The sequence below is a fragment of the Dipodomys ordii genome, unplaced genomic scaffold (genome assembly GCF_000151885.1).
Source record: "Dipodomys ordii isolate 6190 unplaced genomic scaffold, Dord_2.0 Scaffold344, whole genome shotgun sequence".
Classification (NCBI taxonomy): Eukaryota; Metazoa; Chordata; class Mammalia; order Rodentia; family Heteromyidae; genus Dipodomys; species Dipodomys ordii.
In genome coordinates, this window is record NW_012267560.1 from 247,230 (window position 1) to 260,964 (window position 13,735).

The 13,735-nt window shown below is 37.1% G+C and overlaps 1 protein-coding gene across 1 annotated transcript in view; it reads right to left on the minus strand.

Moving 5' to 3' along the window:
* Nucleotides 1–409: 409 nt before the first annotated feature.
* The window catches only part of Asun (asunder spermatogenesis regulator), a 44,517-nt gene continuing 31,191 nt past the window's right edge, over nt 410–13,735 (minus strand). The window contains 6 exon segments of the mRNA XM_013036684.1: nt 410–1,301; nt 2,395–2,530; nt 9,122–9,261; nt 10,752–10,982; nt 11,871–12,025; nt 12,255–12,425. Of these exon segments, the coding sequence (XP_012892138.1) occupies nt 1,262–1,301; nt 2,395–2,530; nt 9,122–9,261; nt 10,752–10,982; nt 11,871–12,025; nt 12,255–12,425 (873 nt within the window). The 3' untranslated portion in view covers nt 410–1,261.

Below are 13,735 nucleotides of genomic sequence, written 5' to 3' on the forward strand. Positions count from 1 at the left end.
ATATATATATGTATATAATTGAGCTTTAAATCAGTATAATAATTATAATAATATAACATAATTGAAAGCACAGCCTAACTTTGATACCTATAATAATTAAATCTGGACTTAAGATTTTAGGACAGATAAATGAAAGGAAGGGTTTTTCCCTTCTCTAATAAACACTGAAGGGGCTGGGAAGGTGGCTCAGTGAAAGATTGTTTGCCTTGCATGCACGAGGCCCTGAGCTGGTTCCTCAACACCATATAAGCAGAAAAAGTCAGAAGTGGAGCTGTGGTTCAAGTGGTAGAATGCTAGCTTTGAGCTGAAGAGCTGAGGGACAGTGCCCAGGCCCAGAGTTCAGGCCTCACAACCAACAAAAAGAAAGAAAGAAAAAAAAAAAAAAAACACAAAAAACACTCAAGGAAAAAAAAATAGAGAAAAAAAACCCTAAAAATAGTATTTAGGGTGTTTCTCACACCATATTAAAAACTTCAAGCTGAAGCAGTATGAGAGTAATTCCAATAAATCACAAAACATAAACCAGGACATTTTTTACATATGAAGAAATGAAACTATCCAGGGATAAAAATACTAGGTTTTCTTTCTTCTAAGTCTGTAAATAATCCCACTTTCAAGCATAAAAAGTTAACAGAAAGTACATCTTTAACTTAAAAAAAAAAGTAACATCTAACATTAGTAAATATAAATTCATACCAACTACCTGGAAATTCTGGCTTTAAATGTAGTTTTGAACACACAAACACACAGGAACATAAAGACAAAAATAAAGACAATATTCTTTCTTGGAAAAGCACTATGTTGTATATGATGTAGAGTAACATAAAATTTTATATTAAGAATTGCAAATCTCACTTAAACCTCAAATTTTCCAAATTTTGTTAGCCATTAAATGAATAAAATAGCATCTTTTCCAAAGTGACACTACAATATTTTGCACTTTAGGTGTTTTAATAATTTTATTTGGCAAAGAGAAGCCTAAGAATCTTTACAAAAACATTTCCAGAGGGAATACATGTTAGTATAAAATAAACCTATTTGGTTGGAGAGAACAGATCTCAAAGGTGTATGTTTGACTTTGCCAATTTTATAGCCAGTACAAAAAAGATAGTTCATTGAAATATTTAAAAAATGTAAAAACCAGTCTAGCTAACATAAGCTAGCATAAACTATACAACCTTGCTGTAAAAGTACTTATGTCAAACTCTGCCCAAAATATTTTTGTAATTATACTCATAAATTCAGTTCCTTAAATCATTCTTCACTGCCGACTAGCTTTACCATTTTCTGTTGTCTCCATTCTGAAACAAAAAAAAAGGGAGGTAAAAATGGGTTGGTAAATTAAAACAATTAGCTATATCCATATTTCATCTACCTCATATAGAGAAATGAAAATCTAATATATGCAAAGAACAAAATAAGACAAGCACATTAGGCAGAAGAATAAAGTCAGGGGCCCTCTAATTAACACAATTTCCTCACTTTGAAGATGAGTGAAAATTGACCCTGGAGAAATTAAGGGCTTTCCCAAAGCTATTCAAAAGGCAAAAGGCATCAGTGTGTGCGTGCGTGCGTGTGTATGTTTATGATGCTACTCTCCTTTCCCTGAAAAAAACTAAGGAAAGCATCTCTGCTATTGAATAAAGCAGTTTTTTCCTTTTCTATTAAAGGAATTCTTTTACCAATATTTTACAAGAATTTCTTACAAATCATTGAACAAAATCATCAAACTAGGGTTTATTCTATTATAAATAGTGTTTTAATACTGCATTACTTGTCATAAAAATATTTTCTCTTTGTTATCTTTATTTTTAATTGGTCAGTTGTGGGGTTTGAACTCAGAGCCTGGGCACTGTCCCTGAGTTCTTTTGCTCAAGGCTAGCACACTACTACTTTGAGCCACAATGCCACTTTTGGTTTTCTGGTGGTTAATTAGAGATAAAGTCTCAGACTTTCCTGCCAGGGCTGGCTTTGAACCACTATCCACAGATCTCAGCCTACTGAGTAGCTGGGATTACAGGTATAGGCCAAAATGCTGGGCTCCTTTGTATTTTTTTCTTAGATGCTTACTAGCCACTGAAAGCATTATTGGTACAAGCACACTATAAATCAATAAATTCAGACCTTGTATACACACCTTCCTGCCTAGGCCAGCTTTGAATGGAGATCCTCAAATCTCAGCATTTGAGAAGCTACATTATAGCCATGAGCCACCACCAGTGCTGAGCTAAGATATAATACTTCCAACTCTCATGGCCCTATCGCTCAGCTGGATACAACACCTGTCTTGTACTACCAACTCTTAACAGTAGTAAAAACCTGCTGATTTTTGGTAAGCAGTGCTTACCAAAGCACTACACAATAAAATAATTTTCAACAATAAATAACACAAACCCATTTTCTTCCTTAAGATGTTGATATAATTCAGCTCTGTTGTTAACTGAGTTTAAGCGTCCAGCAAACTCCTGATGTTTTCTGGAATTGGCAGTATGGATTCTATTACTCCACAAGGACAATAAGGACACAGGCCCTAATGATGTATAACAAAGAAAACAATAAAGAGATAAGTATTATTATCACAAAATTTACGAATGTAACAGACTTACCTTTAACTTTATTGCTCATGTTATATAAACCAAGCCAATAGCATTTTTCTCTTATTCTAAAATTTACATGTTCTTTAGGGTCTTTCAAACCACTCACTCTGTTCAATGACCTATTGGAAAGATTCAAATGATTAAATACAAAATTATACATATGAAGTAAAGAGGTCAGGTCTGGCCAGCACCATATTGGCCACATGGCATCTTGTCTTCACAAGAAGAAGGAAATGCCTCCACCTCCCAGGTGATGGGCCTGCCCAGCTCCCTGGAGGCAAGGGCAGGCACTTGGCTGAATCTGTCAGTCTAGTGGAGCTGCCCCCTGTGCTGACCCTATTTAGGCCCAGACCAGCACAGGCCCATTATGCCATGCCATGTGTGTCTCCATGATGTGTCCTGTGTCCTGTCTCTTGGCTTGTCTCCAGTCATCATGGTGGCCCAATTCAGCTCTCCATTAGAGTTAAATTGATTTGTTGGTATTGTTTTTGTTCTTTCTTTCCTCTCTGGTCTGTTTCCTAACCATGTTATATATATTTGTGGGCTGCAGGCTTTTCTAACAGATGGCTGTCTGTGGCCTGCTAACTGTGCAATGAAGACTTCAATATTCCACCATCCAAAAAATGGCTTCCCGGGCTGGGATGTAGCTCAGTGGCAAAGCGCTTGCCTAGCAAGTGCAACGTCCTGGGTTCGATCCCCAGTACCAAAAAAGAAAAGACAAAAAAAAAAAAAGTGGCTTCCCTGATAATTCACTTTACAACTGTTAGGTACAGTTAGCCAAAGTAACTCCATTTTTTGTCTAGGCAGCCATTTGGTTTATAAAGTATAAGTATGAGCTGACCTTGCATGCACCTGTTGTTTGTTCAGTAAGGGCAAGCCAATCCTGTCTATAAGGGAACCAAAAAAAAAATTTAAAAAAAAAAAACAAAGGCTGCCAGTAGTCAGCCTTCATCCCTTCTCCGTCCTTGCTAAAAAGCAAAAGAATATCTCTCCCTCAATCAAGTTTACCAAGCTGGCAACTTTGCAGAAGGCTATTGACAACCTTGAGGCTTATCATCAGCTGTACTGAGTTGCTGTATTAGTCAAGAGCTTGTAATAAAAATAATTTCTGTAATAGTGTCAATAGCATTGATAGTATTGGTCATGTTGACCAAGTCAAGATTATGTTTTTGCCTATTCTCCTGTGACTCAAGGCTATGTTTTTGCTATGTTTTGCTTCTGTAACCTTGCTTGCTTGCCTCAGTAACAGAGCCCAGAAAAACAAAGGTGAGAGTCAGGTCAGGTGGACGCATCCAATCAGTAAAAATGACAATGAATAGGAGCAACACACTTAGAGAAAATATACACAAGTCATCTATCTAAGAACTCATAAAGAAACAACCCAGCTTAAAAATTGATCAGATATTCACTGACAAAAACATAGCAAATGACTAATAAATGAATAGAGGCTTATCATTATTAGTCATGAAGAAAATGTTAATTAAAACAACAACAAATTATTGATGAATCTTTTAGCTACTAGAATATCTAAAACCACAAAGGTAACTTTGACATACTGATAGGGGTACAGATCAACCAGAAAACTCCTATTTTAAAGTGGGAAATTAAAAAGGTACAACCATATAGAAAAGTAACTTGGCAGGGTTTTCTTTTGAGAAAGTAGCAATATGCCTTGCAAATAAATGAAAAAGAACAAATACTCATAAACACACAAAACACAGGAAACTCAAATGCATTATGACATGTAAAAATCCAATCTACAAAGGCAACATTATTTGATTTCATTTAAGACACTCTGAAAAAGGCACAATTATGAACTGAGCACCACTGGGTCACACCTATAATCCCAGCTATTCAGGAGGCTGAGAGCTGAGGACTGAGGTTCAAAGCCAACCTGGGCAGGAAAGTTCAAGAGATTTTTATCTCCCATTAAAACATCAAAAAAATTGGAAGTGGAGCTGCAGCTCCAAAGGTAGAGCACTACTCTTGAGCACAAAAACTCAGGGACAGTTCACAGGCCCTGAGTTCAAGTTGCAGGATCAGCACCAATAAAAAAAAGGTGAAGAATTACTACAAAGGTACAATGTAGAGAAATACCTTGATTGTGGTAATGTTTGTTATACAACTTTAGGCAATATCAAAACTTACCAAACTACACACAAGAAAGAATCCTTCTACATGTAAGTTGTTTAAACTTTAAAAAACAAAACAGAACTATATTTTTCTTCTTTAAGATATTATGCAATTTTCTTTTTAAACAACATACAAAGGAGCAAATAAAATCATAAACTCACTACTCAAAAAACTATGAGTAAGCTGGGCATTGGTGGCTCTTGTCTGTAATACTAGCTACTCAGGAGGCTGAGATCTGAGGATCATGGGCAAAGCCAGCCAAGCAGGAAACTCTGTGAGACTCTTATATCCAATAAACCACTAGAAAACTGGAAGTGGTGCTGTGGCTTAAGTGGTAGAGTGCTTGCCTGAACTGAAGAGCTGAGGGATAGCGAGCGCCCAGGCCAAAAGTTCAAGCCCCAGAACTGACCAAAAAACAAAACAAAACAAAAATTATGAGTACTTTGGTCTTTACATTGACAAGATGCAATGTACTCATAAATTGACATGTTGAATTGAAACCCTTTATACAATTATTTAAACATAATAAAACAAACATAGTAAAATAAAATGAAAATGAATTTGCTTTTTACTCAATGCTAATCTTGATAGGTTCAATGTTATTCTCAAAATGCTAATGAAGGGGCTGGGAAGGTGGCTCAGTGGGAGAGTGCTCGCCTCCTATGCATGAGGCCCTGGGTTCGATTCCTCAGCACCACATAACAGAAAAAGCCAGAAGTGGTGCTATGGCTCAAGGGGTAGAGCGCTAGGCCTTGAGCTGAAGAGCTGAGGGAGAGCGCCCAGGCCCAGGGTTCAAGCCCCACAACCGACAAAAAGAAAAAAATGCTAATGAACATAGAAAAACAAAGGAGGCGGCAACAATGCTTGATAAGAAATGTACTCATTACCTTGCTCATGTGATTGTAAGCCCTCTGTACAGTATTTTCATAATAAAAAACTTATTTCAAAAAATGCTAATGAACAACAACAAAAGATTTGGGTTTCTCTGTTACTGTATCACACAAAGAAAACAAGAGATTTTAACCAAATCTATGAAATTATAATAATCCAATCCTAAGAACAAAGCACATAAAATTGACTTTGGAGAATCCTGTGGGAAACAAAAAAATTGCAAAGCAGATAAAACAGATATAAATCAAAGCCCAGGTGCTTATCAAAGACATATGATTTAGGAAATGGCACTGTGGCTCAAGTGGTAGAGCACTTGCCTTGAACTGAAGAGCTCAGGGACAGAGCCCAGGTCCAGAATTCAAGCCCCATGACTGACAAAAACAAAACAAAACCACATACACACACAAAATCCAGCACTAAGACATATGATTTAGGTAGTAAAACAGAATGGAAAAAAATATTTTTCAAACATCAGTTTCAAACTACAGAGAGAGAGAGAGAGTAATTTACAATATAAATGTTCTTACAGAGGTCATTACACAGTGTGTTCAAAGGGAAAGCTTTCAAGGATCCATTTATTGTAATCATGGCTGATAATTCACCCAAGTGACAAGGTAGAACACAGGAAATTTTTTTAAACAAAATTTACATTGTAAGACTACAAGAGTCTGTAGCCTTCCCACCCTTATATAATACATACTTAATGTAAGGTTCACCCAGGGAAGGCGAGGCAGGCTCTTTCCTCCTCTTGGCTAAGTCTCTGCCCAATACCTGTGTCACCTAGGTAACTGGTACAACTGGAGGTCACATCCTAGGCTGCCCCAGTCATGCCTTCCATCAGACTGGGGGAGGGTCCCAGGCCCTTGGGTCACATCCACATCCAGTGTGGCCACACTTTCCCTCACCTGGCTGCACCTTTTCCCTTCCCCTTCCCTACTTAAACCCAGGTGAGACCTCAGCCCACCCCTTCAGCTATGCCTCTCCACCAGGCATGGTGGGGGGGTGGGGAGGGCAGCAATTTGGTAAACAAACTTCTTTTCCTGCCTAAATATCACATGGTATTCTCTTCATTGGCTACCTAGTGAAACCTACCTATTTAATATACCTTACATTTATGAACTCATCCATTCAGCAAATAATACAACTCATAGAAGCACACCAGACGCTGTATGTTGGGCAGCAGTGATGTAACAAGAAATAAAAATTGCTGATCTTAAAATGTTTCAGACTAACAGCAGAAGCTATGCTAATGTACTACTGCTATACACTACCGTAGTAGCAATCCCAAAAAGTAATGGAAGCATAAAGAAGCAGCACCTCACTGAACTGTGAAAGGATATCAGGGAAACTTTTCTTGGGAAAGGAGTTGATGTAAGCTAAAACCTGACATTACAGGCAGACATGACAAGAGAGAAAAGTGGGCATTTGTGAGAATACCAATTCTTGGGCTAAATAAACTCGGCCCTATGAACCACTATTGTTTAGTCATTTAATTTACTAATATATGTTTTGGCTATTTGCAATTATTTGCCAGCATATTTTTACAGTTCTATTTTCTAAGGAATACATACAGATACATTGTTTGGCATATACCTAAATTTCTGATTCTAAGCAGCAATGGCTTATCATGTAAGAAATAAAAATGATTTATCAACACATTTACTACAATATTATTATTTTATTTTCTAGATACCCTGGCAAATGCCTGAAAGGCAAATATAAAAGAGGGAGTTCTGATTCTATGATTTCAAAGAAATTAAGGAACACAATGCACACATTTGACAGAAGCATATAAAAAACAAACAAAGCCAGATGCTGATGGCTCACGCCTATAATCCTAGCTACTCTGGAGGCAGAGAACTGAAGATTACAGTTCAAAGCCAGCCCAGGAGAGGGAGTGGTAGAGATATTTGTGAAACTCTTAAACTCTTATCTCCAATTAACCAGGAAAAGCCTGAGGCCCTGAGTTCAAGCATCAGTCCAAACATGCTCAGACACAACCACACACACAAACACACACACAAACACACACACACACACACACACACACACACCACTACCAACACCAACACCAACAACTATTACAACAACAACTATTACAACAAAAAGAACAAGAAACCGCAAAAATGGGAATCTGGCCAGTTCTGAGAACTATACTACCTCAAAAGAGGCACAATCATCAGTCTGATGATGGCAAATACCATTTCTCATGTATCCTAAAGGACTAAATTTAATTTTTACCTTCAGTTCAAGATCATGAAGGTCATTGGTCTTAGGAGCTTTCATTCACAAATTAAAACTAGAATTCCTTCAAGAGGAAATTAACCCACTCAACCTCTAAAAGATAATGATTTATATCAATACCTTCATTTAAGTTTATTCAAAGAAGTGTAATTTATCAAAGAATGAGTATTACCAATAAACTGAGTTTAAGAACAAGTACTGCCCGGGGCCAGTGGCTCATGCCTGTAATCCTAGTTACTCAGGAGGCTGAGATCTGAGGTTCAAAGCCAGCCAGGGCAGGAAAGTCCCTGAGACTCTTATCTCCAATAAACCAATAGAAAACCAGAAGTGGAGCTATAGCTCAAGTGGTAGAGTGCTAGCCTTGAGCTGAAGAACTGAGGGACAGAGCCCAGGCCCAGAGTTCAAGCCCCACGACGGACAAAACAAAAGAACTAGTACTTGACACATATGATGAAGAATACCAGCAGATTCAAGTTTTTATAATTTCTTTTTTTTTTTGGGGGGGGGGGGTCTGGTCGTGGGGCCTGAACTCTGAGCCTGGGCGCTGTCCCTCAGCTCTTCAGTTCAAGGCTAGCGCTCTACCACTTGAGCCACAGCGCCACTTCCGGCTTTTTTTCTTTTTGCTTATGTGGTGCTGAGGAATCGAACCCAGGGCCTCAGGCATGCAAGGCAAGTGCTCTACCACTGAGCCACCTTCCCAGCCCATATTTATAATTTCTTAAAACACAGAATTTAAGGTAAAAGTACTTATTCTCCAAAGGCTTCATTAATGTAAATATAACAATATTTTTTGTTTTTATTTATCTGCTTTGGCCAGTACTGGGGCTTGAACTCAGGACCTCTTGCTCTCTTTTAGGTTTCTGTTCTGGCTCAAGGCTGGCACCTACCACCCCAGCCACAGCTCTACTTCTGGCTTTTGGCCAGTTAACTGGAAGTGAGAGTCTCATGTATGTTCCTACCTGGGCTGGCTCAGAACCCTGGTCCTCAGGTCTCAACCACCCAAATAGCTTACGATTACAGAGATGATCCACTGGTGCCCAGCTACTTTTTTGCTTTTGAATGCTGACAAGCATTGTTTCTTCTTCCAAAGTTGTAAACAGAGATTCTCCTAAATGATACTCAGGCAGTTAGGAGCTCTTTCCCAAAGACACAACAATAACAAATGATACTATCTAAAAAAAAAAGAACAAAAGAACAACAAAAAAACTTAATTAGAAAAATCTCCATCAATACAGTCAACCACGATTATACCTTACCTTTTGATTTTTCTACCTGTGGAGTTTCATCCATTTCAACAAGGGGCTTTTTGTTTGGAGGTTCTGGAGAATCGGGAGAATCTTTTATAATCTCAGCTTCAGCCAACTCTTCTTTTCCACGATCTAAAATTCCTTTCAATCTTTTAGAGGGACAAATAATAAAATGTAAAGTTAAACTATTAGAAGTCTACAAATGGTTCCAATAATTAAACCATTCTGAACACTAGTTTTTTGTTTTATTTGCCAGTCCTGGGGCTTCAACTCAGGGCCTGGGCACTGTCCCTGAGCATGTTTTTTTCAAGGCAAGTACTCTACCACTTGAGCCATAGGGCTACTTCAGGCTTTTTCTGTGTATGTTGTACTGAGGTATTGAACCCAGACCTTCATGTATGCGAGGCAAGCACTCTCCCACTACACCACATTCCCAGCCAAACATTAGTCTTTATAAAACAAAGCTGATCTCACAAAATACCACTAAGAACCAGAAACTTCTATCAAAAATCAGGTATAAGCAGTTAATGAATTAAACTCAAATTTCTCTTTGCTTTGTTCAAGAACTAGCTATAAAATGGGGGAAAAATAAATAAAATGGGGAAAAACTATAGGAAATCTGAAGCTAAAATTTAAAAAGTGAGGTGATATTTCAAAGATCTTGCACAATTTTAAAGATATGGAAGAAATATTACAAAACACAAATAAGACTAAGACATTTACTGTTATTTGTTTGGTTTATTATGTAGGGTGGAAACATATTTAGGTTCCACTAGTTAGACACTTAACTAAGCTTTCATCAGGGAACACATCATTTTCAAAATATTTAGAGGTATGCTGAAGGTCAGTGCATGCTGAATGAGCTAACAGTGAGCCAATTTTATTTCAGATGCTAAGCAGCCCTAAGGAAAAACTAAACTTTCAAAGTTTAAGAGAATATAAGTAGGGCTGGGAATGTGACTTAGTGGTAGAGTGCTTGCCTCACATGCATAAAGCCTGAGTTCAATTCCTCAGTACCACATACATAGAAAAAGCCAGAAGTGGCGCTGTGGCTCAAGTGGTAGAATGCTAGCTGTGAACAAAAGAAGCTCAGGGACAGTGCCCAGGACCAGAATTCAAGCCTCAGGACTGGCAGAAAAAAAAAAAAGAATAAAAGTGCTCTATTTATCTACAAAATTGTATAATTTCCAGAATTACTGTCAAAATATTCCTGTGGAGGTTGTGGTAGGGTATAGATATGAGGTATAAATACATATCCACCTTGAAAGATATGGGCAGGAAAGATACTTGTCAGCATTAAAAAAAAAAAAAAACAGGCGTGTACAACAAAAAGGAACATACAGCCAGGTGGCAGTGGCTCACGCCTGTAATCCTAGCTACTCAGGAGGCTGAGATCTGAGGATCACAGTTCAAAGCCAGGGAAAGTCTATGAGACTCTTATCTCCAATAAACCACCAGAAAACCAGAAGTGGTGCTGTAATTCAAGTGGTAGAGTGCTTGCCTTGAGCTGAATTGCTGAGGGACAGTGCCCAGCCCAGAATTCAAGCCCCACAACTGACCAAAAAAACACACGTTGTAAATGAAGTTTAACTGTGTATGGCAAAAGGCCCTTTGTGCTATGTTAATGCCAAGAAATCACCTCTCTGAATCCTGCCAGGATTTTTCTTGTTCATACTCTTTTGCTGCTTTTTCTGACTTATCCTCTTTATCCTCCCGCTTTCTTCCCCTTTTCTTTCTTTCTTCTTCTTCTGGGGGTTTGCTCCTGCATGCCATCAGACATTCCAACACCCTCTGATGCTTCTCTGAGTTGCTAATGTGGGCTCTGACAAGTGTTTCTAATTCATTCCACATGATGCGGTACTGTTCATCTCTGCAGTGAAAAGTTAAAATAATATTCTCACAATGCACTTGAAAAATACAAAATAACACTAAAGTATCACTTCCTACATGCTAGCATATTTTAAAAAGTGGTGTTGTACTTCTGATAGTAAAACCTTAAGAAAACACTATAAATTTTGTATTTATGAATTATGAATACAGCTAGATGCTTGTGGCTACTCCCTCTAATGCTAACTGCTTAATAGGCTGAGATCTGAGAATCATGGTTTGAAGCTAACCAGGACAGAAAAGTCCATGAGACTCATATTTACAATTATGCAGCAAAATGCTAAAAGTGGTAAAGTACCAACCTTGAGTTAAAAAAATCAAGCAAAGCAAGAAGCTCTGAGTTCAAGACCCAGTACTGACAGCAAAAAAAAATATAAATACAGAAATTTAAATCTATTTATGGTCCTGAGACTATATATCAAGGAAAAGGAAATATATCTTCTTTTTATCTTAGTGGACATTACTAATGGATTCTAAGTACAATGTACTACCTATATCATATTGTACATGTGTATATATACACTTACTTTCATTTTATTTTTTATGCCAGTACTGGGGCTTGAACTCATGGCTTCATACTCTTGGCTTAGAACTTTCAAAGCTGGTGCACTAGCACTTGAGTCATACCCCCACTTCCATATTTTTTGCTGATTAATTGGCAATACTCATGTTTTTCTGCCTGTGCTAGCTTTGAATTATAATCAAACTATAATACTCAGCCTCCTGAGTAGCTAGGATTATAGGCATGAACCCCAAGCACCAGCTCATATTTCACATTTTTAATCTCATGTTCAAATTATTTACATGTCAAATGAGTTATCTTAAAAAAATTCAAATAAATGTAAAGAATAAAGGGGAAAAAAAACCCTACCTTTTAGGACCCTTTCCTCTGGTACCAACTGTGGAAATAGGTAGAGGATCGTTTTTTCTTTCCATGTCAACTAAGTTGTATATTGTTTTTTGACAGTTTAACACATCTTCTTCTGTCAAACATTCTTTCACAATAACACTGGCTAATGGAACTACCTGTTAGTGTTTTGTTTTGTTTAAAGAAAAAAGAAAATCTGTTTTGAAAATCAAATTTATCAAAGCATGGAGGCACAATCTGACTTTAAATATCACCACAGTAAAGCAATCTATAACTATTAACTTCAGTCCTCTAGTACTAATCCTTTCATTGAAACAAATTCACATGTTTGTTTTTACAAAGAAGATATAATGGATCTGGAAAAAAAAATCTATATTTAACACTTACCGCTTGCATGTTGAAAATGGTGGTTTGTGAAATAATCATGGGCCAGTATCGGGTATGTTTTTCTAACTGATCTTTTGCTCGTTCCAAAGGGATCTCAAGACTTCCATCGATTTTATATCTGGGGTCTAGAAAAGGAGTTAATCTGTTTTCCCTCATAAATTCACCAAAATCCTAATGATAACCAAATAAGACAAAATTAGAAACTATGTCTTATGTTTCAATATGGGTTACATGTAATAATCTCTTCCCTGATGTCTTCTGTCCTGTGATTTACATCAAAGAACTTTCTCTAGCAGAAGCCCCCACTTCATTACTTTGTTTTCTCCTTTTGAACTTTGTCTTTATAGATAGAAATGAAGAAAGCTCCAAACAAACATGCACTTGTGGCACTATTCCCCTTTTAAATTCCCAGAAACATTTCTTTTTTTAAATTGTAGCTCTTTTCTATTTTATATAAACAAATGAGTTTATGCATCAGATCAATTTACTTACTTTAAAAACTATCTGGGGTATATCAGCAAAATGTTAAAAGTGATTATCTTTGAATGAACGATTACAAATCGCTTACAATTTTTTTGCTTTTGTTTTTCAGGAATGCCTCACAATGAATATTGACTAGGCTTGTTTTGTTGAAAAAGAGAAAAGCTCAGCCAAAAATAGTTATTTAAAATATATTGCAAGCCAAGTGATGGTGGCTCATGCCTATAATCCTAGCTGAGGAGGGTGAGAGCTGAGGACTGTGGTTTGAAGCCATCCCAGGCAAGAAAATCTGAAAGAATCTTATCTCCAATTAAACACCAAAAGCCAGAAGTGGAGGTGTGGCTCAAATTATAGAACACTAAGTGAAAAAGCTCAGGTACAGCACCCAGACCCTGAACTTAGTACCAACACACACACACACACACACACACACAGAGCACCCAGACCCTAAACTTAGTACCCACACACACACACACACCCACACACACACACACACACTCACACAAACAAAATAATGACAATAATTACATAAAATGTGTGGCATAAAACATTTGTGGATTAGTCTAACAGTATATATAAATCATATTTTATTTCTATAACCATCTCTAAAGATAGATATCCATCAAATATGAAAAGGGAGATAAAATTAAAACCAAAACAAAGGGATTTCTACCAAAAATACATATCATTTCCTTGTATCATCATCCTAATAATAGTATATCCTAAAAATAATATACAAGTTAAAGTTATTTTGAAGCAGCAGCGATATAAACATACAAATGTTTCTGCTTGCAGTTTTTAAATTGCATAAATCCATAAATCTTAGTTCAAATCAATTTTTCATCTCCATAGTTCTAATATTTCAGTACATTCCAACTACTTCTCAGTATGCATTGAATACATACCATGAAAATCTCCATCATAACAAATAGATCTGAGCAAGTACTGTAAACAATTTAATGACTTAACAAGTAATCAAGTTCTTCCAAATTGTTTTACAA